We start from the raw sequence: 26,146 nt of genomic DNA on the forward strand, positions 1-26,146 counted from the left end.
GGCTTATTCCTGGCAGGGTGGCTCAGGGCACCAGAGGGGTGCCAGGCAGGGGCCGATTGTGAGTTGGCACCTGCAAGGCCTTGGCCTCAGTCTCTCCAGCCACGTTGTTTAGTGATGACCGACACTGTGGGGCTGGCCACGGCGGGCACCCCCTCCCGCCATAGAGAACAGGAAGCAGGGAGGGAGGGAGCTTCCGGCAGGAACTGCCCGGAACTGCCCCGGGGGCTGGGGCTGTCCAGCAGCACCCCGACGTCTGTGACTCAGGGACCGCACATCTCCAGGGGTGACCGCTCCAGGGTCCCCAAAGTCACCCCTCTGGGTGGCTGGGGCAGGGCCAGCGGAACTGTGATTGTCCACCTTAAAATGACCCTGAGCCATAATGGGGGCTTCTGAGAAGTGGGGGTCGGGCTTACACACCTACAGGAGAAGGGGAGCCAGGTGGGGGTGGGGGGGGCAAATTCTACCTGGGGCACCACCCCCTGGCCACAGGCGTGGCCTCCAGGCCTGGGGGAAAGGCGGGGGAGGTGGGGAGAGAGGGAGCCCCCCAGAGGCCCCCACAGCCGGCCCCGGGCCCATCGCCAGCCGCACCTTGGCGCGGTTCTTGCTGATCTCCTCGTCCGAGATCTTCCAGGGACAGTCCCGCCTCAGCTCGGCCACCGTGGCCTCGTCCTTGAAGCCGTCGTTCAGGCGGAAGGGCGCGATCATGTCCTCAAACCGCTTGGTGCTGGGGATGGAGAGCGGAGAGCGGGCGAGGCTGCTGGGTGGGGCGCTCTGCCCTCGGTGCTCGCCCCCTGCCCCACACCCGGGGTGCTGACTGAGCGTGACTCAGTACCCGGCCCCGTAGCAGCGTGGCCCCCAACCCACGGTCTGGGGTGGCGCGAGAGAACCCACCCCACTCCTCGCTGGACCCTCAGCTCGATTCAGGTCCCCCTGGGGATGTTGGGCGGGGGGGAGGGGCAGGCCGTCAGTCCAGGGGTGGGGCTGACCTAGCTCTGGGTGGGAACACCCGACGGCCACCATGGACACAGCCAGCTGGCCCGCAGGAAGCCCAGACCTGGTGGAGTGACCTGGGCCTATGCAGAGGGGACGGGCCAGTGTCCCTCCCCCTGTCCAGGTGCTGAAGTGAGGAACGAGATCCTGGGTGGACGGGGGGGGGTGGAGGGTGGGCAGCGCAGTGAGGATGGCTGGGAGGTGGGGAGGAGAGGAGAGGGGCCCAGCAGGCGCATGGACCCCAGTGGGGGCGAGGGCGGCTGTGCGAAGTGGACATTGCCCCCCCCCCCAGGTCATGGGAGACTGGGCGGAAATGCAGATCCCCAGGCCCACTCAGGGACTGGGCTGGGGTCCCCAGCAGAGTTCTTGCCAGCCCCCCCAGTGCACCTGCAGACCCCAGTACTGGAGGCAACCAGGGCTGGCGATGGAGGGGGCCCAGTCAGAAGCAGGAAACTCCCCCTGGGGGTTCTCCTGATCTGGAGATGCTCCCTCTGCTGGGTGAGGGGGGAGCAGGGGCCGGGCCAGGGGGGCTGTGGGCTCCCTCTGCCTCCAGCCAAGTCTGTGGCAAAGTCCTGGCAGGGACACTCCCCAGTCCTGCCCTGCCCTGCCCTTCCTTCTTCCTGGGACCCCATCTTCCTAAGACCTCGTCTTCCTGTGACCCTGTCTCCCCGTGACCCCATCTCCCCAGACCCCGTCTTCCTGTGACCCCGTCTCCCCGAGACCCCGTCCTTCTGAGACCCCGTCTCCCCGAGACCCCGTCTCCCCGTGACCCCGTCTCCCCGAGACCCCATCTCCCCAAGGCCCGTCTCCCCATGACCCCGTCTCTCCATGACCCCGTCTTTCTGAGACCCCGTCTCCCCGAGACCCCGTCTCCCTGTGCCTTTCCCACTGGCTCAGCAGAGCAGTGATGGGCGCGGGGTGGGTGCGCCCCGGCCGTCACGCTGCCGTGGGCTCCCAGAACTCACTGCTCTGCCCGCGGTTTCTGGTTGATGTCAGGGAGGACGTGGACTTCGTGGAACGGCAGCCGGAACTTGCTGAGCAGAGAAATGATCCTGGAAGGAAGCAGAGAGTCTCAAGGCTGCCCTGCCCCGTGGGTGGGCACAGAAGCTAGGGCGGCCGGGCCAGTGCTGTGTGGACACGGTGCAGAGACGCTGCTGTGTCCCCCCTGGGGGTGGAGGGGGCAGAGACACAGAGGGGCACTGACGGGATTTCCTGTTGGCTGGTTCCGGGATGCTGTTGGTGGGGGTGGGGGTGGGGAAAGGGGTAGTGGACCAAGGAAGACCAAGGAAGTCTAGGAACCTCCCCTAAGGGACGGAAGGGTGACATTTAATCAATTCCTGGGGGCATGAAATAGAAAAAAATGATGGCACTGGTGGCCTAAGTAGAGGCTGGAGTCGCAAGCCAGACGGTACTGGTTTGTATCTGGCTATTGATTTTTTTTTTCTTTTTGGGTCACACCCAGCGATGCTCAGGGGTTACTCCTGGCTCTGCACTCAGGAATTACTCCTGGAAGTGCTTGGGGGACCATATGGGATGCTGGGGATCGAACCCGGGTCGGCCGCTTGCAAGGCAAATGCCCTACCTGCTGTGCTATCTCTCTGGCCCGAGGCTATTGATTTTTTTTTTCGTTTTGGGTCACACCCGGTGATGCACAGGGGTTATTCCTGGCCTGCACTCAGGAATTACTCCTGGCAGTGCTCAGGGGGCTATATGGGATGCTGGGAATCGAACTTGGGTTGGCTGCGTGCAAGGCAAATGCCCTACCTGCTGTGCTATAGCTCCAGCCCCCTGGCTATGGATTTGGAGAGCCTGGAAGGCTTCACAGAGGAGGTGGCCAGCTGGCTGGACAGTAAAAGTGCCACAGGCCAAAGAAAATGGGGTGGGGGTATCTGCATTGGCATCACCCAGGGAGCCTTCGAGGCAGTCCAGCTGCCCTGGCCCCGCCCACCTGTCGCCGCAGACCCCCAGGGCAGGACTTGGCCTGGGTGACCCTCGAGGAGGTGAGTCTAAGGAGCAGCATGGGAGCCCGGGGACCAGAGCGGGAATCGTGGGGCAAAGGGGAGGAGGAGGAGGGAGAGAAGAACCCAGAGGAGTGGGCTGGGGTCCAGCTGTCCAGCTCCGACTGGCCCGGCCCGTGCCCAGCCCCAGCTCGGACGGGACAGGAAGCTGAGGCAGGGCCAGCTGTGACCTTCAGCGAGAGGTGAGGTGACCTTCGGGAGGCGTTGATCTGGGCCAGCTCACCTCTCCTTGGCCTGCAGGGACCAGCAGGGCTGGGGACTCGGGGGCAGGGGTGGGGGGTGCTGAGTCACCCTTAACTCAGGCTGGGGGCCGACCTTGGGCAAAGCCCACCCACACCCTCCGGCTGTCGCCTTCGACCTTCAGCCCAGGGACGCTGGCAGGGAGCCACTGCCAGGGTCCGCCCCGACAGCTGTGCCCCGGGCCCGCCTCCTGCTGCCTGCCTGCCCCCACCGCAGGGGGACTCTTTCTTCTCTGTGGAAATGCTCCCTTGTTCTCAGTCAGGTCGCGAGAGGAAATGAAACAGCCCCACTGGAAACAGACATTCCCCGTCTCTCCGCCACAGAAACCCAGGCAACAGCGGGCGGCCCCCAGCGAGTGGTGTGCGCGCTGCTGCCCCCTGCAGGACCGGCCACAGCACTGCAGCGGGATGGGGCGGGGGTTGTGTCTCCTGGCCACTGTCCCCTCTGGTCTCACCGGAGTCAACATCCCAACCCCCGGGGACAGCAGAGCGGGCTCCATTCCACACGGATGCCCCTGCGGGCAGATCTGTGGTTCTCAAGTGCAATGTCCTGGGGCCGAAACCATACTGGCACAGGCAGGGCACTCGCCTTGCATATGGCTGACCCAGGCTCGAACCCTGGTATTCTCTCTGGCTCCCTGAGTGCCTCTGGGTGTGCTCCCCCCCCCCCAAAAAAAAAAAAGGGGCTGGAGCGATAGCACAGCGGGGAGGGCACTTGCCCTCTACACAGCCGACCCGGGTTTGATCCCCAGCATCCCATATGGTCCCCGAGCACCGCCAGGAGTAATTCCTGAGTGCAGAGCCAGGATAACCCCTGTGCATTGCCGGGTGCGACCCCCACAACCCAAACTACCAGAGTCTTTTCCCATCGTGACAGGGCCTAGGGTGTCCGTCTCTCATGAAAGAGGGACAGGGCCCCCTGCCCCAAAGCTGCTCCTGCCCAGGTCTCCAGCGGGGCCTGCGGTGAGGGGAGGGGGCAGGAGGGGCCCACTCTGGTAGGCTGGGCCAGCACGCGTCCTGGCATGGGGTCCCCACTCACGCCTTTCGCTCCTGGTCCATCCTGTTGATCTGTCCCCCCACGAAGACGCGGATCTTGCACTTGCTCCATCTCTTCTTGCGGCCCAGGAGATAGGGGATGAGGAGCGTGAGGCCTGGCAGGGAGGCACCGTCGGGTCATGATGCTCTGTGCCTCCCTCCCGGTCTCAGTCTACCCATCTGCATCAGGGGCCGGCTGGACACCGGCAGCGCGGGGTCTTACACTCCAGCGAGTGGGCTGGCACGGAATTTATATCCGGGGCGTTGTGTCAAGGTCTAAGGGGTTGGTGTTGCTTCAAGATAGTCCCTCCACGTCCTGGACCTGTGTCTACACTGGGTAATCCCACGCGCGTGTGACTTCACCGCTCTGTGCCTCAGTTTCCTGACTTGCCTGGGGTGTGGGGGGGTGGCTAACAGCAGTTCCTGCCCGGGGCGTACACTGGGCTTGGGGAGCCGTGGAAAGCACTGGGACTCAGTCTGTGCCCCCTCTGCCCCTGGGACACCCCAGGACGCTTTCCCCGGTGGCTCAAGCAAAGGCCAGACAAGGATGTGAGGGCCGGGAAACGCAGCCGAGTGGCGTCACATCACCCACGAAACATGGGAAACGGCACATTTCTCTGGGAAATTCTGGAGCGGTGGAGCTTGTGGGTGGGGCACTTGCCCAGCAGGTGGGGGGCTCCAGGTTGGATCCCCAGCACTGCCAGGAAGGGAGGAAAGAGGGTCCTTGTGCTGCGCGGCCCCCCAGGCTGGAGTTCCTGTCCCTGCTGCCCTCGGCTCCTCCCGGCCCCCAGAGAGCGGCCCCCAGAGAGCCCCCCCAGGGATCCGAGGAAAGACCAGAGCCCGTGCAAAGGGCCTGGGGCAGGCGGGCCGGGGCTGGGTCCCTCGGCAGGGCTTTGCCAGCCTCGTGGGCAGAGGCGAGGGGCGGGGCGCGGGGGTGACCGGACTGCGGGGGCGCTGACCTCCGTCGTCGAACAGCCAGTAGATGTCGATGGTCTTCTTGCCCTGATCTGCCTGGAAGATGGTGCTGGCCTGCTCCTCCCGGACCAGCGCCTCGGGGTCCACTGTGGGGTGGGGGGGACCCTCAGGACAGCGTCCATCCAGCCCTGTGGTCTGGCCAGGCTGACCACACGGTGCCGGAAGCCCCCGTACTCCCTGCTGGGGGCACTCAGGGGACACCCCGGTCCCTGACACTGGCCGCCGTGCGGTGCGCGGGAGGGTGGGCAGGGCAGGACGGGGGGCAGGTGCGGGGAGATGGGGGTCTGCCACCTGCCCACCAGGTGCCCCAGCCTCTGCCCTGGGGTCCCCCTGGGGACGGCCTGAGGAAGGAGCTCGCCCTGCAGCCCCTGTGCTGACACTTGGGGGCGCCTGCGGGCCAGGCAGCGCACTGGGGGTTCCCCTCCCCCTGTGGTCACCGTGGGCGGGTTCTCGCCTGCACCCCGCTCCCTGGCCAGAGGAGAGGTCCCGGGGGGCCCCCAGTGCCCCGGAGCGTGGGGCACACTGAGGTGCGAAGGGGGCGGGACTGACGTGTGCCTGACACGGAGGCTCTGGCCCGGCCCGTGGCGCCGTCCTTCCCGTCCTCCGCTGGCTCAAACACGGGACTGACTGCAAGAGACGGGCGGCCCCACGCCCTCAGGACCAGCCGCGTCCGGCCAGGGCCCCGGCCAGGAGTCCTGCGCCCCTGTCCTCAGGTCCCTCCTCGGAGAGGCCCTCCCTGACTGCACGCCCGGACTCCTGGGTCCACTCAGGGAGCGTCAGCACGTCCCTCCTCACCGCTGCCCCCCCCCCGCACTGTGGCTCTCCACAGCTGGGGGCGGGAGACTGCCCTGCACCCGGCTTGCCCTTGGCACGTGCTCAGCTTTGCAGGGAGCACCTAACCCCTCGGCTGTGCCGGGAGCACCTCTCCTACCCCCTCAGCTCTGCCAGGAGCCCACCCCCCACCCCGTCAGCTCTGCTGGGCGGGTCAGTGTTGCCTCCAAAGATACAGCTCAGAGGGGGCTGGAGCGATAGCACAGCGGTCAGGGCGTTTGCCTTGCACGCGGCTGACCCAGGTTCGAATCCCAGCATCCCATATGGTCTCCTGAGCACCGCCAGGAGTAATTCCTGAGTGCAGAGCCAGGAGTAACCCCTGTGCATCGCCAGGTGTGACCCAAAAAACAACAACAACAACAACAACAACAACAACAAAAGATACAGCTCAGAGGGCTGGAGCACATGCTTGGCATGAGGAGGTCTGGGTTCCAGTCTGGGCACTGCAAGCACCTCCAGGAGTGAGCCCCGAGCACTGAGTCAGGAGTAGCTCCCAGTACAGACAGGTGTGATACACAAATAAAGAGGAAGGAAGAAAGGAAGGGAGGGAGGGAGGGAGGGAGGGAGGAAAAGAAAAGAGAAAGAAAGAAAGAAAGAAAGAAAGAAAGAAAGAAAGAAAGAAAGAAAGAAAGAAAGAAAGAAAGAAAGAAAGAAAGAAAGAAAGAAAGAAAGAAAGAAGGAAAGAAAAGAAGAAAGAATGGGAGGAAGGAAGGAAGAAGGGAGAGGAAGGGAGGGAGAGAAGAAAGAAGGAAGGAGGGAGGGAGAGAGGAAAGAAGGGAGGGAGGGAGGGAGGGAGGCAGCTCCCCAGTTCCCGCTCATTCCCATCTGTGCGCCCAGGGGAAACCTCTCTCCACATCAGCCTGTGCAGGCGGGAGCGACCTCAGGCCCAGCCCTGCCCGGTGCCCCAGCCATGCTCTGGGAGCATCTGCTCACAAAAGCTCCGTGGACTCAAGAGCTCTGCATCTGGCCCCCTCCTGCCGCCGGGGGGTCACAGCCCCCTCCCCTCTCTGGCCTGAGGCCCCTGAGGGGCCAGCGCAAGCTTGCTCCCTAGTCAGGGGCCTTCCTGCCGGTCCTGCAGCTCAGGGGCACGCCTACCCATGTCCCCCTCCCTCCCCCCCGCCACTGAATGGAAGGGGGAGCGCTGGCCCTCCCGGTACTCACTGTGTGCCTGCATCACCTCTGAGACGTTGAGGCCCTCCCGCATCCTCAGGACACACACGCCGTAGTTGAAGTCAAAAGCGTCGCTGGCAAGAAGGGACGTGGGTCAGGCTCCTCCTGGGGCCAGCCCAGCTCGGCGGGGCCCCGGGGATGCGCTGAGGCCAGAGCTCGGCTCCTTCTTGCAGCCCAGACCCGGGCGGCCGGCCCTGGCCTGGCAGAGCCTTCTCCGGGCACAATTCGAGCTCTGCAGTCTGGGCCTGTGCGCCCAGGGGAAACCGAGCCAGGCTGGGAAAACCCTCAGCCCTCTGTCCACGGATGGGGGCTGGGGAGGGGGCTGCAGTCACGCGCAGGACCGGCCTTGGGGTGCAGCAAGGTATGGCTTGGGAGCTCGGAAGGTTCTCGGCCTCCCGCCACGGACCCCTCCGGGTTCCTGCCTGGGCGAGGGTCTTGCGGATGCAGGGTGTGGGGCAGGGGGCTGGGGTTCTCACACCTGCTGGGAGGCTTGGCTGAGACCCTCCACTGAGGTGCGGCTGCCGGGAAGCGGGGCCCGGCCCCCCTATGGGCTCCCTAAATGCCCCTGCGTGCTGCCTCCTTCTCTCTTCTCTTCTGGACCTGGCCCAGCAGGCTTGGGGAGTACCCCGAAATCCCCAGGGAGTTCCGACCCCGCACCCCCAGGTCTGTCACCCCGGGGGTCTGGCGGAGCTTCTGCTCAGGGTCGCCCTCAGTTGAGCTCAGCCTCCTGCAGCCGTGACAGACCCCGTCTCCACCAGAACCCCACATTTCCTTTTGGATTTTTTTTTGCTTTTGGGGTCACACCCAGCACTGACTTGCTCCTGGCTCTGCGTTCAGGAATCACCCCTGGAGGTGCTCCAGGGCCCATAGGGGGTGCCGGGGATCAAAATCCAGGTCAGCGGCGTGCCAGGCAAACGCCCTCCCTGCTGTACTATTGCTCAGGCCGCAGAAGCCCCCCCATTTTTATAATTTTGCTGTTTGGGTCATACCCGGCGATGCTCAGGGGTTACTCCTGGCTCTGCACTCAGGAATTACCCTTGACAGTGCTCAGGGGACCATATGGGATGCTGGGAATCGAACCCGGGTTGGCCGCATGCAAGGCAAACGCCCTACCTGCTGTGTATCACTCCAGTCCCAGAAGCCCCCCATTTTTAACCTCCCTGGAAGCTAGAAGATATGGCAACACCGTGTCCACACTGCCCTGGGCACAGCGGGCAGGAGCCGAGTCCCCACCGGCTCCCTCCTGCCCCAGCCCGGCTCGTTTCACTGTCTCCTAGAAGCTCCAGGCCCAGGGGTCTGGGTGGGGAAGCCTCCGTCTGCCTTATCACGTCCCTGAGAACCAAGACTCAGATTCTCACGGCACCTCTGTGTCGCCTCTGCGCCCCACAGCCCAGGGAACCCAGACAGCTGAACTCGGGAGAACCGAGGCCGTGAGCCCCACCCCTGAGCCCCGCCCCTGACCCCAGCCTGTGACCCCAGCCCATGACCATAGTCTGTGACCCCAGTCCCTGAGTCCCGCCCCGACCCCAGCCTGTGACCCTAGCCTATGACCTTAGTCTGTGACCCCAGTCCCTGAGCCCAGCCCATGACCCCAGCCCCTGACCCCAGCGCCTGAGCCCAGCCCGTGCCCTAGTCCGTGACCCCAGACCATGGGCCCAGCCCATGAATCCTGCCTGTGACCATCCCGTGAGCACAGCTGGTGACCCCAGCCCATGATGGCCCTAGCCTATGACCCCAGCCCAGGAGCCCACCCCCCTCCCCTGCTATGCCCCTGGGCCGTGCCCCCATCCAGTACCCGCTGTGTTGCCCAGGCCTGCCGCCGGGCCTCACTCACTGCAGGATGCCGATGTAGTCCTCCACTGTGGCTGGGTGGGCCGACTGCCAGTTCCTCTTGAAGCCCACCACCAGGATGTTGGGCTTCATCCTGCCCAGACCCGAGGCCTGCAGGGGTGGGGTGAGGCTCAGTGGAGGAGCAGGCGTGATCGGCCTCGGGCACCCAGGAGACTCAGCACCCCCACATCAGTGTGGGGTTCTGTCTGCCCGACACCCTGCCCCAGGTGGCCGTGCCCAGGCTCTGCACGCGGGAGACTTGCCCAGCACGGCCCTCTGGACAGACCGAGGGTGACCCCCAGAGCTGGGAGTAGCCCTGGGGACCACTGGTGTGACCCCTGAAAAAATACATATACATGTATATATTTACTTTTCTCTCGATTGAGCTTTCTCTGGTCCTATAAGTGTGTGTGTGTGTGTGTGTTTTGTTATCATTGTTGTTCGTTTGGGGACTCAGGATCTAAACGTGTGTGTGTGTGTGTGTGTGTGTGTCTTGTCACTGTTGTTTGTTTTGGGACTCAGGGTCTAACTGTGTGTGTGTATTTTGTTGTCTTGTTTGTTCTTAGACTCAAGGTCTACATTAGATGTGTGTGTGTGTGTGTGTGTGTGTGTGTGTGATTGTCGCTGTTGTTTGGGGACTCAGGGCCACTCCCGGCAGGGCTCCAGGGGAGCGTATGTGATGCCGGGACTCCACCGGGGTCAGCCGGGCTCAAGGGCGGCACCTGACTCACCTGCTCTCCCCCCGCCCCATCAGTTCTCTCTCTTGACACAGAAAACAAACCAAGAACTACTCGGGGCGCCTGGCCCGGGGTCCCAGGGCCCCTCCCGCCCCGCAGCCCCGGTGCCCCAGCCCTGGCACCTGCACGAGGACCTGCACCCCGCCACGCAGGTCCTCGGCCACCACGTCCGAGTAGAAGGCCTTGATCTTCCTCTTGTTCAGCCACTTGGTGTGGCCATTGGCGATGAGGCGGAGCTCGGGCATCCGCTGTTTGCGGGGTCCCTGGGGTGGGGTGGTGACCTCAGCGCTGCTTCCCTCCCCCACCCTAGACTCCCCAGCCCCCGAGGAGTTGGGGCTCGGGGTGGGGGCTAGGGGAGGAAACGCGAAGCAAGGGGTGGAGAGACAGGGTACAGGGGTGGAGAGGGGGGTGCAGGGAACGCGGCTGCCTGTCACCTTTGCCCTCCAACCCTGCCTTCCTCCCACTGTGCCCCGCGCCCCTCGGATGAACTTGGCCCCGGGAGCCCCCCACCCCCCACCCTCACCCCGGGGCACCCACGATGAGCACGTGGCCACAGATCATCAGGCTGAGGTTCCGAGTGAAGGTGCCCACAAAGTCCACCAAGGCTGGCCGGAAGTTGGGGGGCCCCGTGAGCACCAGGCACTGGGGGCTGGCAGGAAGAGGGAGAAGGTTCAGGCACTGGCAGCACCCCGGGGTGCAGGGGGGTTCCGGCCGCTGCCTCACACCGCCTCCCGCACCGCCTCATCTTTCCAGGTGGGATTCAGGCCAAATTTCCAGGTCCTCCCCTCTCCTGGAGACCCTCATATGGGGTCTCCCGTGTCCCTCCTGCTCAGGTCACCGGAATCTTATAAGCTCGGTGAGTCACTGGGGGGGGGGTGACCAGGGTCAAGGGCCGTGACTGGCCCCAGGCAAAGCTAGACGAAATCAGTCCCTCTCCAGCTGTGTGACCCAGGGCCAGTCACTGAACCTCTCTGAGCCTCAGTGGCCCTCGGAGGGGCCTGTGAGGCAGGCTCAGGCCTCCCCACGCTGAGAGGGGCCCGAGCAGCCATCAGCACTGGTTCTGCGGGGGGTAGGGGGAGGCCCACGACACCCCAGGACGGGGTCAGTGCCTGACCAGGGATGACTGAGGTGGTGCCTCCCCGAGTTCATCCTCACGAGGCCCTGCTGTGGAAACTGAGGCACACACAGCTCCCAGCACTGGAACTGGGCGGGTCTAGGCCCATCCTGGTCCTTCAGGGCTGTGCCCAGCCGTGCGGGCGGGGCCCAGAGGCTCATCTCACCGGCAGTTTTTCCTGTTTCATTTTTTGGCGGAATATTTTTGGGAGGTCAGACCTGGCAGTGCTCAGGAGTGACTCCTGGCTTAGTGCTCAGAAATCTCTCCTGGCGGTGCCAGGGGGCCATCGGGGATGCCCAGGACCGAACCTGGATGGGCCACGAGCAAGGCTGGCGCCCTTGGCACCCGCTCACCGGTAGTTCTTGATGTGATCCTCCACCTCGTTGAGGCCCACGGAGTAGCTGAGGGCCAGGTTGTAGGACCCGGCCTGCACGGACGAGCCCCAGTTCACCTCTGGCGGGGACAGTGGGCAGGAAGTTAGACACGGGGCAGGGGTGGGGGCTGCAGAGGGAAGGGGCCGGCTCTGGGGTGGCCCGGTGGGGGCTGGGAGGGGACAGGACAGTCCGCAAAGGGGTCCGAGCCGGCACACAAACCGCAGGGTGGCCTGGGTCAGAGTTCGGGGGGGACGACTGAACCCTGACCCGCAGCCCTCTGCAGGAGCAGCTCTGAGCATGCAACCCACACCCCGCCCCCCCTCCCCCCTCTCCCCCCCCCCCCCCCGGCCAGGGCCCCGCGGGTGGGTCAGAGGACGAGCCTGGGTGGGGGCGGGGGTCCCGGGCGGGGGGATGGGGGAGCCCACACCTGGCTTCTTGTAGATGACGTAGAGCAGCAGGAAGAGGACCAGGCCCATGGCGATGAGGGCGGCCCACCAGGTGAGGAGGAACATGATGAGCACCGAGACAGCCGCCCCGAACAGCGCCGCCCACTTGCTGTAGTAGCGGAACGAGGGCCTCCAGCCTGGGCGTGGGCACGGGGCAGCGGGCACTCAGCTCCCGGACACGCACCCGGACACCCACCCAGTGACAGCCAGGCCCTGGCCCGGGGTGGCCGCCAACGCTCCGCAGAGCTGGGGGTGAGGGTTGGGCAGAAGCCGGGCCAGGGGCACCTGGGCAGTGGGTGTTTCCGAAGCATCGTGGCCAGCCACCAACCCTCCACCGACTTGGGGATGATTTTTTTTTTTTTTTTTTGCTTTTGGGTCATACCTGGTGATGCTCAGGGGTTACTTCTGGCTCTACACTCAGGAATTACTCCTGGTGGTGCTCAGGGGACCATATGGGATGCTGGGAATCGAACCCGGGTTGGCTGCATGCAAGGCAAACGCCCTACCCACTGTGCTATCGCTCCAGCCCTGGGGGCTGATTTCATTTATGTAAAAAAAAAAAAAAAAACCACATTGGGAGAGTCTCCGTGTGAATGAAGTTAGTCAGAGGGACAGACTCGTCACATGGGGGGGGGGGGGGCGGTGGAGACACTTAGTAGCGGGTAACTAATGCCGAAAGGCAACAGAGAGGAAGACCAGGAGAGCTGGACCTTCAGTAGGGGGCTGGCCCCCCCTCATGGGGTGGGGGGTACTAAGACTAACAAAAGAGATCGCCTAGGACAATGGGGGAGGAGGGAGGGGGCGGCAGGGCAGCTGGGAACACTGCTGGAGGGATTGGTGTTGCAATACTGTACCCGGAAACTTAAGCATGAGTTACTTTGTAATTCATGGGGATTCAATGAAATGTGTATGTGTGTGTGTGTGTGTGTGTGTCTGTCTGTCTGTCTGTCTGTATTTTGAGGGGGTCACACTGTGTGGTGCTCAGCGGTCACTCCTGGCTCTGCACTCAAGGGTCACCCCTGGCGATGCAAGGGAGACCACAGGGATCAAACCTGGGTCGACTGTGTGCAAGATTTGCTGTCCTGTCTCTCCAGCCCGAGGGCTAACCTGAAAGCTTCATGGAGGACCGGGTAGATGGGTCAGGGCTGGAGCTCACTCTTTGCACCCAGGAGCCCTGGGTTCGATCCCAGCACCATGTGGCCCCTAGCACTACTAGGAGAGACCCCCCAAAACCACCAGGCATGCTCCCTCCCGAACCCCACCAAAAATTTTCTTGGCTGTTATCCACTGTACATTTTCCTAGTAACATACAGAGCCACCTGCTCTGTAAGTGGCGCCCCCTAGTGCTGAACTAGGTCCAAGCTGCAGCCACCTTGTCCATCCGGGACTCCAGGGTGAATTCTCTGGGTGGGGCGGGGTGTCGGGGCAGAGACCCCTGACTCCTGTGAGATGGAGGCAGGGGTGGCGATGGCTTTACCTTGGCTCTTCCTGATACCTGACCAAGGCTCCCTTGCACTCTGATGTGATCTGGCAGGTGCCCAGGGTCAGTCCTCCCTTCCACCCCTCCCACCCTCCTCCAGGATGCCCAGGCGGGGTGTGGGGGAGGGGCGCTTACCCGGTGAGTTGGTGATGGAGGCGTGGAAGCAGCTGAAGTTGATGAGGGCATAGGAGCACAGGAAGAAGTTGGAAATGATGGGGGCGATGGTGTTGAGCTCGGCTGCAGGGACCCAGGAAGAGAGACAGAACAGGCTGGTGGGTCTGTCCCCACACGGCCCCCGCAGGGCGGCGTGCCCCAGGCTAAGTCACCGTGGCTGAGGGAGACTCAGCCTTCTCCTCTGTGAAATGGGTCCATCACTCTGTGATGCGCGAAGGGCTTGAGATTTGCAAACGGCAGACTGCTGGCTTTTTAGAGGCGTGCTGAGCCCGCCGGGAGGTGGCGGCAGTGGCAGCAGGTCTTCGTGTGGGCACAGATGATGTTAAGAGATGCATGACGCAGCGTGACTCGGGACACAGCCATCCCCTGAAGCCTTAGACCACGGCCCCGGCTCTACCCCAGTGACCGCCTCCAGGACTCTCTCATGGAGGGTCCCCCAGCACGTGTCCTTGTCTTGGTCTGCTCAAACGAGACGAGCGTTTCTTCTCTGCTGGTCACTCGCCCTGGCCACCATCTCACTGGCCACCATCTCACTGGTCACCATCTCACTGGCCACTGTCTCACTGGCCACTATCACACTGGTCACCGTCTCACTGGCCACTATCACACTGGTCACCGTCTCACTGGCCACCGTCTCACTGGCCACCGTCTCACTGGCCACCGTCTCACTGGCCACCGTCTCACTGGTCACCCGCCCTGGCCACCATCTCACTGGCCACTGTCTCACTGGCCATCCGTCTCACTGGCCACCATCTCACTAGCCACCGTCTCACTGGTCACTGTCTCACTGGCCACCATCTTACTGGCCACCCATCTCACTGGCCACTTGTCTCACTGGCCACCGTCTCACTGGTCACTGTCTCACTGACCACCATCTCACTGGCCACCGTCTCACTGGCCACCATCTTACTGACCACCATCTCACTGGCCACCGTCTCACTGGCCACCATCTTACTGACCACCATCTCACTGGCCACTTGCCTCACTGGCCACCGTCTCACTGGCCACCATCACACTGGCCACCGTCACACTGGCCACCATCTCACTGGCCACCGTCTCACTGGCCACCGTCTCACTGGTCACTGTCTCACTGGCCACCATCTTACTGGCCACCATCTCACTGGCCACTTGCCTCACTGGTCACCATCTCACTGGCCACTTGCCTCACTGGTCACCATCTCACTGGCCACTTGCCTCACTGGCCACCGCCTCACTGGCCACGCGCCTCACTGGTGACCTACCTCAGTGGCTAGCTGAGCTTTCCCCCTAGGCACCCCCCTTTCTACCACGGTGTCAGCTCGAAAGCTTAGGGATTGGAGGGGTGAGGCTGCCCCACTTCTAAAGAAGGGTCAGTCCTCTGTCCAGGTACCAAAGGTCGCGGGGTGAAGGTGGTCCAGCTGCCCAGACGTGGCCCCACGGAGAGTCCCTCGTGGCCAGGGAGAGCGCTCAGAGGAACGGAGTGCAGGTCCGGTGTGCACAGGGCGCTGGCGCCATCCCTGGCCCCACACAGCCTCCCGCAGCATCGCCAAGTCCAGCCCTGACGGCCTCCCCCAGGAAGAGCCGTTTGTGCCCATCCCACCAGGCCCAGCCGCCCTGGGCAGAGTGGCGCAGACGGAGGGGAGCCAGCCCGGCACTCACCGATGATGATGAAGGCCACGGCGATGGCGTAGGCCAGCAGGTAGCCGCGCACCGGCTCCTTGTTCTTGCCGTAGCCTTTGCCGAAGAAGCCGATCAGGGGGTACAGCTGGTCCTCGCACAGGCACTGTGGACACAGGGTCACCCGCTCACCCCGCTGGCTCCCAGCGCCCACCCCGATGACTGGGGAGACTGTGGAAGGACCAGGGGGCGGGACCGCGGATGGAGGGGACGGGGTGGGGGGGGCTCAGCCAGGGCGCTGCGTGCTGCCGGCCCTGCCCTGCCCTGCCCTCCCCTCCAAACCCTTCCGCACCCCTGCAGCCTCACCTGGAAAACCTTGGCGGCAGAGACAAGGCAGGCCAGCGCGGAGGAGAGGGTGGCCCCAAAGATGCCGGCCGTGATGAGGGGTGCAAAGCCGGAAACCATGCTCATGGTCTGCGAGGACACGGGGGTCAGGGCCCTGCTGTGAGGAGACAGGGGCCTCGGGGTCCCCGCAGAGTCCCAGAGGTGGGGGTCCTGCTCCCGGACCGCGTGCCCCCGCGCGCCCCTCCCATGTGCTCCCCGCACCTGGTAGTAGTTGCTGAGGCCGTAGCGACAGCTGTGCTCCTGGGAGCACTCGGTGAAGTTCCAGCCATAGCCGCACGCCAGCCCCTCGCAGGCCCCCGCACCTGGGCTCAGCGTGTCATTCACGACCCCGGAGGCATCACGGACCACACAGGAGCCTGCGGAGGAAGGAGGACACGGGTCCCCTCCTACTGCCCACCCCTCCAGTGCCCCTTCTCTTCCACCCTCAAATGCTGGTCACTTCTGCAAAGAATGAGGGGCTTGCTGATGTAATGACGACGGATGGTGTATAACTGAGTTTAGAGCATGCATGCATGCACACATGCATACATATGCATGTACACACATGTACACATACACATGTATGGACATATGCATACATACATGTATGCACGCACACACACATATGCATGTGTGCACATGCACATAGATATGCGCATGCATGAACACATGTATGCACGCAGTACACATGTATGTACAATGCACACACAGACACATGTATACATGCATGCACACATGCACGTGTACATACACACATACACATACATGCACACATATATACACATGCATGCACTCGCCCTCAGGAGCAGGAGTCTCGTGATCTTTACTGCCACGACTCTACCAAGATGCAGGGACCTTCCATGGCCTGTGTCCCTGTACAACCACAGGGCCCCTGGCCCCCTTAGGTCGGACACTGAGTCCCAAGCCCCAAGTAGCTGGGAGCCCTGAGTCCAGCTCCCAAGGTGGCCCCAGGACAAGTGCACCTGGTGGTCAGAGAGAGGCGAGTCCCACAGCCCACCTGGGCTCTAGGCCAGGCCCCACCGCGTAAGGGCTGTGTGACTTTGGCAGGTCCCTTAGCCTCTCTGAGCCCTCTCTTCCTCTCCTGTAAAGTGGGGGAAGTGACAGTCTCTGAAACGTGGTCAGGCCTATGCAGGGCTGCGTGCGGTCAGCAGCTGGCATCACCGCCCCCCCCATCAGCCTGGAGACCACCTGGAATGGTTCCACGATGTTCCCGCACCCTCGAGCCTGGAAGAACCTGGTCTGACGCTCCGTCTTTGCCGCCCCACTGGCCGCGGCTCAGATGTGCAGACACCGGGGCCCCGTACCGACTGTGGGCCCCGTACCGTGGGCTCTGTGCACCCCAGTCCAGGGCCCCTGCCTGGAGAGCGGACCCCAGCCCAGCAGCCACTCACCGATGGTGGCCGAGATGGCCAGGTAGGAGACGGTGGTCCAGAAGATGGCCATGAGGGTGCCCTTGGGGATGGCCACAGCAGGGTCCTGGGGGAGAGGGCACGTGTGTGTGCATGTATGCACCCTGTGCATGTGTGTGTGCGGGTGTGTGCATGTGCACAGGCGTGTTTGTGTATGTGTGCATGTGCATCGAGCAGCCTCTGCCCTGCCCTGCTCTGGGGCTGTGGGGGGAGGGGTGAGCACAGAGAGGGGCCCAGGGGCAGCTCCACAGGCAGGGCACAGCCGAGGGCTCGCTGGAGCCAGTCACGGCTGGAACGCAGCTCCTGGGCCGCCTGGCCAGCGCCTGGTCAGTGCCTGGTCAGTGCCTGGTCAGCGCCTGGCCCGGAAGGGCCCTGGTGCTGCAGGGGGAAGGAGTCCTGGCACTCAGCTCCTCCCAGCGCCCGCTGCTCTGAGGGTCTGTCTGTGGCAGAAACACCAGCCTGAGGAGCTCCCTGGAGAAGGGAAGCGGGGGAATGCGCTGGGCCTTCTCACACAGGCCACACGCACTCACACACACACACCACACACAGACTCACATACACACACCACACACACCACACACAGACTCACATACACACACCACACACACCACACAGACTCACATACACACACCACACACACCACACACAGACTCACACACACACACCACACGCACCACACAGACTCACATACACACACACCACACACAGACTCACATACACACACACTTACACATATATTGCACGTGAACTCACACACATACTGTACACACACGTTGCACACAGACTTTTACACACATATATATCACACACAGACTTACACATACACTCACACACATACCCTACACAGACTCACACACACTCACACATACATATATACATACGTACTGCATGCACACACAAAAATGTACACTCACACATACCACACATACAAACACACACAAAAACAAATATACCACATGCGTTCACACACATATACATACACTGCACATAGAGTTTACACACACATATACTCACACATACCGCACAAACACATCCTCACACATACAAACACACACATACACACAACACACACAGACCACAGACACCTATACACACATACCACACACACATCAATGCCAACACATACTCCCACACACATTCACACAAATATATACATTATCCGTACACTGCACACACACGCACATACCCACACTCATACATACAACACACACAGATATACCTCAAATACCACACACTCACATACATCATATACACACCACATCTGACATGCCATGCAAGCATATGCACCACACACACGTGCGCAGAGCACAATACCATACACACCTGCACACACATACACACACTACACATGAACATACACCACACACATATATCACATGACATGCTTTATACAGACCACACACAACACAGGTGCACACATATGCATACACCACACACAGGTGACACACAACACCCTCACCATAAATATATACACATATACGAAAACACATACATGTGTAAGCACAATACCACACATATGCACTCATATCACAATGCATGTAAGCACTCAAGACACATGCCACACACCTGCATGAGTACAGCACACCTGCACACATATGTGCCATATGCATCATACACGTGCATGCATACCGCACAAGTTCACACCCACATGTCCCACTCACGCACAGACACGCATGCACGCCCCACACAGCCCATCCTCCTAATCTCCTCAAACAAGCTTCCTGAGGAGAGGCCAAACGCCCTGCGACAGGTGTGGAAACTGAGGCCAGGACACTGCGAGCAGCATCGAGCCACAGTCGTGGAATTCATGCAGCAGCCTGCGCCCCACCCAAGCACAGACCCCAGCCCGGGGGCCAGGCCAGCTCCCCCGGAAAGCAGATGGACAAAGCGCCCCACTTCCTCGGGGTCCCCGTGCTCGGGCCAGGAACAGAGCGTGGAGGCCTCAGCGATGGCCGAGCAGCAGGGGCCAGTGGCGGCAGGCCCAGCCCCTGCCCGGAGGGTCCCCGACCCAGAGGGAAGAGGCCCCGGTGGGACCCCAGAGCGAGAGGGGGGAGCAGGGAGGCTCCAGTCAGGATGGGGGGAGGCCGGGCTCGGGCAGCCAAGGGCCCTACGGCTGGGCCGGGCAGGGGCGGGGAGGGGGGGCAGGGAGAGGGGGAGGAGGGCTGCTGTGGGGAAGAAGGAGCTGGAGGCCCAGCAGGTGGGGGCACAGCTCCGAGCTCAGGGCTCAGGGCTGGGTGGCCCCGCCCAGCTGCTGCAAGCATGAGGCGGCCCTACCGGGGCCCACGGGCCAATCAGCCGAGCCCCCCACACCCCACCCCACCTCCAGTGACTCTAGAAACGCGGGACCCCCAGAGCCCAGGGGTACAGTTACCCGGAAACAGGGTCTTTGCAAATGCCCTTGGTTCGGTGAAGACGGAGCCTCGAGCACTAAGGGGGACCTAAGTCCAGGGACCAGAGTCCGTGGAAGCGGAAAGGACCCCCAGACGAAGGAGAGAAGCCCCCGCAGCCAGGGGCCACAGGGGCATGGGCGGGCGGGCAGGGGCACTGGCGCCAAGGGCTGCAGAGGAGCCCACAGCTCTGCGGGCCATGTGCCTCCGACTCAGGTCTGTTCCCGGGCTGTGAAGCCGCTGCCTTGACCTCGGGGCGGTGGAGGAAATGGGACACCAGCCCCCACCCCCCTCCTCCTGCACCACCCTGGGCCTCACGTTTCAGGGCCCTGCTCCAGCCGGGCAAACCTGGGCCCTGGCCCGGCCCCGCTCCCCAGCCGTGGGCTCAGGGCGAGCCCCTTCGCCCCCTGAGCTCCCACCCTGCCGTGAAATCAGGGCAACGCTGCAGTAGCCCGCGCTGCAACTGGGAGTGAGCACAGGGTGGGGGGCGGGGGTGGGGGCGGGGGTGGGGGCGGGGGGACGGGGCTGGGCCCTGGCTCATGGGCCTGCCCCAGCCCGGGGGCGTGAAGGACCTCATCTCCGAGCGTGGTCTCCCCGGCTGGACGCGGGCGGCCTTGCCCGCCTAGCCCCTGTCCCAGCCTGCCGCCAAGGCCCCAGACTCCCCAGTCCCCTGGCCACAGCAGCACCTGCCCCATACAGAGGGGGAAACTGAGGCCCGGAGAGGCTTTCCTTGTCCGACTTGCGTGAAGTCTCTGAGTCAGAGCTCCAGAGCCCAAAGCCCGAGCTGAGGACCTGCTGGGACAGTGCAGGGGGCCCTGGCGGGGGGGCCCTGGGCCGGTGAGTGCAGCGTCCTGCCCAGTCTGGGGGGTTGGACTGAGAGGGGAGACTCGCCCACACCGGGGTGGTCTCCGAGGCCTCGCGTGCTGCCTGCACAGCCTCAGCCTAGAGCGGATCGAGTGGGCCAGGCTGGGCCTGCAGTGGGGGCCGGCGAGCCCACTCACCCTGAGGTCCCCGGAGATGTTGGCCCCTGCCAGGATGCCCGTGGCCGACGGGAAGAAGATGGAGAACATCCCGAAGAAGCTGCCGTCCGCGCCACGCCAGTCGGGCACCAGGTTCTGGACAAAAATGTCCGCTGGGAAGACGGGCTGAGTCAGAGGGCTGGGGCCACTCTCCCCGGGCCCCCGTGTCCAGGGATGGCCGAATGCGGGGCCTGGGTGGCCCCGTCCGTACCGTGGTAGCTGAAGAAGCCTTTGGAGGCCTTGTCCTCAGAAGGGGGGATCAGCGTGCCCACCAGGTAGTTGGCAAAGGACACCATGATGACGAGGAAGAAGAGGACCTGGGCCTGCGGTGGGTTGGAGGTCAGGGGGCAGGGGGCACCCCCAGCAGGGAAGAATCAGTCCTGGGTCTCTAGTCCCTTACCCATTCATTCATTCATTCATTCATTCATTAATCCACCCGCTCACCGATTCATTCATTCATTCACACTTGTTTATACCTTCAACCAGTCATTGATTCACTCATTCATTTACTCACTCATCCATTCCACTTATTGATTCGTTGATCGATTGGTTCATTCACTTATTCATTCATTCATTCATTCACTCACTCATTCTCTCACTCATTGGCTCACTGATTCATTTACTCACTCATCATTCTACTCACTCATTGATTCATTCACTCATTCACTCATTTGTCCTTTCACCCACTCGCTCATCAGTTCACCCATTCACTCACTCACTCACTCACTCACTCATTCATTCATTCACCGCCCGCTGTGCAGTGCTCCGTTCCCGTGAGAGCAGAGCCGGCTCTTGACTTGCTCTCGGGGCAGGAATACGAAGCCTGAGGGAGACTGGGGCCCCAGGGGATTAGGAGGGGCCGCTCTTGGGGGGGGGGGGGACCTGGTCTCGGGAGAGCTGGGAGCGGATTTGCCGGAGAGACAGAGTGAGCTGGGCACCCAGCCGGGAGTGGGCCTGGGGCCGCGTAGCTGCAGATCAGGGCCACGGTGGTGCGTGCCCTGCTGGGCGACCCGGCCTGGCCCCGGAGCTGCCGTGCTGGCTGCATGCATGTGGGGCTGGGGCCGGGCTCCGTGGGAGCCTCCGCGATGGGGTGCGGCCGGGAGCCTGCCTGCCCGCTGGCTCGGTGCGGGGACAAGTGACTGCAGGCCGGGCGGCGACAGGCAGGGGAGGAGCCCCCCACCTTGGCCCCAGCCTGCTGCCAGCTGAGGGCACGGGCGCGAGGCCCCGTGGGGGAGGCGTGGGGGAGCCTGCGCCCCAGGACCACGGCTGCACCCTTGAACCCCCGTCTCCAGCCCGAGGGGCTCACCTTGGACTCCCACTCCATGCCGGCCAGGGAGATGGCCAGCAGCACGGTGACAGTGACCACGCCGATGATGCGGATGTCGTTGGTGGGGTCCACGATGGGACTGCCGTACTCCTGGGGGAGGGCGCTTTGTTCTACCCTCCGCCCCCTGCGCCCCTCTCGCCCGTCTCTGAGCCCCTCCCGGCCAGCGCCTGCGCAGAGGCCAGGCCAGGCCGCACCAGCTGCAGCTCCTGCACCCGTCCCAGAAGGATGGGGTGTGACCTTGGGACTGTGGCCTCGCGGCTAGGGCCGGGCTGGGGGCCGGGCCGGGCCGGAGGGCCAGTTCCGCTCACCTGGATCAGGTCCCGCACTGTCTCGGCGAAGCCCACTGTGTGCATGGCCACCCCCACGGCATTGGCGAAGGCAAAGATGAGGCCGATGGAGCCCCCGAGCTCGGGGCCGAGACTCCGGGAGATGAGAAAGTAGGTGCCGCCTGTTGGGGCCAGACAGGGGAGACCAGGGGGGCCAGACGGCTTCGGCGGGGACGGGGTGGGGGGACTTGTGACGGGGAGGGGACGCCCACAAGGGCCCACAGCCTAGGTCAGGGGGCGGGGAGAGCAGAGACTGCCCCACACCTTCTCCCGGGATCCGAAGGAGCAGCTGGCGGGGGGGCGGGGGCTGGGGCACAGGTCAGAGCCCCCCTCCCCGGAGACAGGGGCCCGCTGAGGACGGGGGGTTGGGTGGACGCCCACCTGACTTGACCTTGCCGTTGGTGGAGATGGCCGAGATGGACAGGCCAGTGATGGAGGTCACCATGACGGAGAGCAGGATGATAATCCAGGTGAGCACTGGGCCCAGGACACAGTCAGGGCGTGGTCCAGGGGGGAGCCCAAGGCAGCTGCTGACCCACCTGGACCCTAGCTCCTGCCCCTCCTCTCTGAGCCTCGAGCTCCCTCTTCTGAAAAATGGGTTTTTGCCTCCCTCCTGATCCAGGAGGAGTAGCTGGGCCCTCGGTCGGGCACCAGAGCGGAAAGGCTGGTGGGGGCGGGAGAGAGGCCCCCGCCCGGATAATGCATAAAGCAGGGGTGGCCGCTGGGTGGGCACTTTGGGGGCTGAGATCCTGTGGGGTTTATAGGACCCACGAGGAGGGCTGGGCACAGGCTCAGAGCGGTGGCACAGCCTGGCACACGTGGGAGCCCGGGTTAGTCCAGAGAGCCTGTCTGGTGCTCACAGTAGAAAAGGGCTCTGTGCCCCCGGTGGCCCCTTGCTCCCACGATCCAAAATCGCTGCCATGCCCCTGGCTGGACTCCACCCTCTCGGGATGGACCTTGCCGAGATATTAATCTGTTGGAATCTCGGGTATGCGAAAATCTCCAGGCTCTCTCGGGGTCGGGACGGGCTACCTCCCCCCACCTCCCTGTACTTCCAGAAGCTCCGGCAGTCACTCCACACCCCAAAGCCGCCACCCAGTTGCAAACCATAATGCACAAAAGGGGAGAGAGAGGAAAGAGAGAGACAGAGAGACAGAGACAGAGAGACAGACAGACAGACATTGGTGGTAGGAAATGTACAATGGTAGAGGGATGGGCGTTGGAACATTGTCTGACTGAAACTTGATTATGAACAGCTTTATGATGGTATATATCACAGGGATTCAAGAAAGAAAGAGACAAAAGAAAAAGAAAGAAAGAGAGAAAGAAAGAAAGAAAGAAAGAAAGAAAGAAAGAAAGAAAGAAAGAAAGAAAGAAAGAAAGAAAGAAAGAAAGAAAGAAAGGAGGAAAGAAAGAAAAAAGAAAGGAGGAAAGAAAGAAGGAAAGAAAGGAGGAAGGAAAGAAGGAAGAAAAGGGCCCCTCGGTGGAGCTGCTTACGGAGGTCAGGCAGATGGGGGCCCTGAGTCTGTGCCCCCGTCCAGAGAGCACTGCAGGCCCCTCTCTGCAGCCCCCGCCCCCCCCGGACTGGCACTCACCGATGCCGGCCTGGGCCGTGATCCAGGGCAGCCGCAGGTAGAGGATCACGCCCCAGATGTTGAGCATACAGCGGATCTGCGGGAGCGAGAGTCAGAGCCCCGAGGCAGCGCCTGGGGGCTGGAGCCAGACCGTTTCTTGGATGGGGTGAGCCCACTGCCCCCCTGACCTTGGGGCCACCCTGAGACCCACCTGCCTCTCCCCGTCTCTCCTGGGAGCCCCATAGCCCTCAGCCCTGGTCCCAGAGCCCAGGGCCAGAGAGCCTGCGTCTGAGAGAGGTTCTGCAAATGCCCCTGAGCCCGGGCAAAGGGCTCAGGGGAGGGGCCAGTGGAGCTGGGTGGTCACAGTCCCCCTGGCCCTCCCCAACCCCCTGAGGGTCTACTGTTGAGAGGGGGGCCTTTTCAAAGCTGGGGAGATCGTGGGTTTGTGTGTGTGTTGGGGGGGATGTTTGGGCCACACCTGGAGATGCTCAGGGGTTCCTGGCTCTGCACTCAGGAGTCACCCCCGGCGGTACTCAGGGGAATATGAGAAGCCAGGGATCGAACCCGGGTCAGCCGCGTGCAAGGCAGGTGCCCTCCCAGCTGTACCATCCCCCTGGTCCAAAGCTGGAAGACTCTGACAGCCCTCTATCTGCTCTGGGTTGCAGAAGGGGGTCTCGCCTGGCTCTAGCCCCCTCAGTCCAAGGGAAAGGCCCAGACTTTGGCTATGAGCCTTCAGGGATAAGACATAGGCTCACTGTTTTTTTTTTTTTTCTTTCTTTTTTTTCCTCTTTGGGTCACACCCAGCGATGCACAGGGGTGCTCAGGGAACCATATGGGATGCTGGGAATCGAACCCGGGTCGGCCACGTGCAAGGCAAACACCCTACCCACTGTGCTATCGCTCCAGCCCCAGGCTCACTGTTTGGAAGGAGAGACAGAGGCATGGCTGGGAGCTTGGAACCCAGCAGGGGAGACCCAGCAGTCTGGAGAACCAAAAGACAGCCTGGAGGCACTCAGGGGTTACTGGTGCCCCCTGGCGGCCGTTTGGGGAAATGGTTTTTTTGAACGCCAAGGCTGGAATCTAGCACATGCTTCTATTTTTGCTTTTTGGGTCACACCCAGTGATGCTCGGGGTGACTCCTCGTGGTACTCGGGGCTGAGGGGGGGATATGGGATGCCAGGGATCAAACCCAGGTCTGCAGCTCGCAAGGCAAATGCCCTCCCTGCTGCATTATCACTCCATCCCCGTCCAAGTGCCGTCTATCCATTAACCCGTCCAACGCCAGCTGCTACACAGCGGAGGGAACGGAGGTGAGTCTCGGCCCATGTTCACAGGACGAGCAGGTCCCATAAACACAAACATCCCCCAGGGAAGCGTGGGGGTCAGGAAGCTCCAAAGCAGAGGGAAGACAGGATTCCCTACAAAAGCTGTGGGTCCAAGCCCCCCGACCCCAGACTCACCATCACTCCCTTCACCCAGCCAAATCGCACAGGCTCCCCGGGCTTCTTCTCGCCGGCCGCGCCTGCCTCGCCCTCCACCAGCCCGTCAGTCATGTCGTGGCTGGGCCGGCTGTCGAAAGCCTGCAGGTGGGCGCCTTCCTGCTTGGGAAGGGCCCCGAGGCCACAGATGGGTCGGGCCCGCTCATACCACCCGGCCTTCCTGCCTCCCAGACCTTCCTGACCCCGCTCCACCCCGCACCCCTCCCCTCCTGCTCGCATGCCCCCACAGACGGGGAGCTCACCACCTCTCCCGGCAGCCCACTCTGCCTGGCGGGGGGGCTCCCTCGCACCCAGACAACGAAGAGTACTCGTGCCCAGCGCGCGTGGACGGCCTCCACACCCACGTCCCCCTGGGGCTCCCGGCCTCGAGGAAGATCCCGGGTCCCTGAGGCACAGAGCGGCGTGGGACGGCTCAGAGAGGTCGGGCAACTGGGCTCGGGCCACGCAGCGGAGCACACTCACCTTGAGGAAGGAGTGCAGGTCGGCCAGCGTGGGCCGCACCTTCCGGGGCTCCCCGGGCAGGGCGCTGTTGGCATAGTGCTCGTAGGTGGGGACCACGTCGATGGTGTTGTAGCCGAAGGTGCGCATGTAGAGGGTGCTGCTGCCCTGGGTCAGGTGGCTGGCGTGGCTGCTGTCACAGGTGGCGGGGGGCGGGGGCTCATCGCCCCCCAGCAGCGTGCTGATGGTGAAGCGCCCGCTGCTGCACAGCGCCGGGTTCCCGGGCGCCTCCGCTTCCTGCAGCTCGGCCATGGCGGGGCCGGGTGTTGGGGGAGGGGGCCAGGGTCGGCGGGGACACGTGGCTTTTATAGGCCAGCGGGAGTCCGGGGGCCGGACCCCAGCTACCACGGAGGCCGAGCAAGGGGCAGGGCAGGGGTGGGGCGGGTGCTGCGACCCGCCCAGCTGATGGCAGAGATAAGGCCCCGAGCCAGCCACGGGGTCCGAGGGGGGGAGCCCCCTCCCCTGCCCCTCTGGGGGTCCAGGCCGGCTGCAGCCGGACTCCCGGGAGGAGCAGAGCCCCGCGAAGCCCAGCTGCGCCCCGCCCCCCCGCCCCCCGGGGTTCGGTGCCCGCTAGGAAGCGGCTGGTTTCACGGGCGCTTGACTTTCGCCGGTTTGATTCGTGTTTTTGAGCCGGGCAACGGTTTGACACTTGACAAAGACCCACGTGTGGCCCGTGGAGGAGTGCGGGGCCCG

The 26,146-nt window shown here is 63.2% G+C and overlaps 1 protein-coding gene across 3 annotated transcripts in view; it reads right to left on the minus strand.

The window, feature by feature from the left end:
* SLC12A3 (solute carrier family 12 member 3) overlaps positions 1 to 25,871 on the minus strand; it is a 33,165-nt gene extending 7,294 nt beyond the window's left edge. The window contains exons 1-24 of one of the 3 annotated variants that reach the window (XM_055145899.1): positions 25,418 to 25,871; positions 24,917 to 25,054; positions 23,478 to 23,553; positions 22,264 to 22,359; positions 21,865 to 22,004; positions 21,536 to 21,646; positions 20,441 to 20,552; positions 20,212 to 20,342; positions 16,806 to 16,890; positions 15,616 to 15,770; positions 15,376 to 15,483; positions 15,052 to 15,175; positions 13,375 to 13,476; positions 11,741 to 11,896; positions 11,293 to 11,392; positions 10,363 to 10,474; positions 9,948 to 10,088; positions 9,093 to 9,199; positions 7,250 to 7,332; positions 5,837 to 5,884; positions 5,242 to 5,343; positions 4,287 to 4,398; positions 1,956 to 2,042; positions 589 to 724 (exon numbers count right to left, since the gene is read on the minus strand). In XM_055145899.1, the coding sequence (XP_055001874.1) occupies positions 589 to 724; positions 1,956 to 2,042; positions 4,287 to 4,398; positions 5,242 to 5,343; positions 5,837 to 5,884; positions 7,250 to 7,332; positions 9,093 to 9,199; positions 9,948 to 10,088; positions 10,363 to 10,474; positions 11,293 to 11,392; positions 11,741 to 11,896; positions 13,375 to 13,476; positions 15,052 to 15,175; positions 15,376 to 15,483; positions 15,616 to 15,770; positions 16,806 to 16,890; positions 20,212 to 20,342; positions 20,441 to 20,552; positions 21,536 to 21,646; positions 21,865 to 22,004; positions 22,264 to 22,359; positions 23,478 to 23,553; positions 24,917 to 25,054; positions 25,418 to 25,705 (2,850 nt within the window). In that variant the 5' untranslated portion in view covers positions 25,706 to 25,871. Of the gene's footprint in view, positions 1 to 588; positions 725 to 1,955; positions 2,043 to 4,286; positions 4,399 to 5,241; positions 5,344 to 5,806; positions 5,885 to 7,249; positions 7,333 to 9,092; positions 9,200 to 9,947; positions 10,089 to 10,362; positions 10,475 to 11,292; positions 11,393 to 11,740; positions 11,897 to 13,374; positions 13,477 to 15,051; positions 15,176 to 15,375; positions 15,484 to 15,615; positions 15,771 to 16,805; positions 16,891 to 20,211; positions 20,343 to 20,440; positions 20,553 to 21,535; positions 21,647 to 21,864; positions 22,005 to 22,263; positions 22,360 to 23,477; positions 23,554 to 24,916; positions 25,058 to 25,417 lie in introns of all 3 variants that reach the window. The other 2 variants (XM_055145900.1, XM_004600649.2) reach the window with 2 other exon arrangements.
* Positions 25,872 to 26,146: the final 275 nt, after the last annotated feature.

This window comes from Sorex araneus, chromosome 8, assembly GCF_027595985.1.
Source record: "Sorex araneus isolate mSorAra2 chromosome 8, mSorAra2.pri, whole genome shotgun sequence".
NCBI lineage: Eukaryota > Metazoa > Chordata > Mammalia > Eulipotyphla > Soricidae > Sorex > Sorex araneus.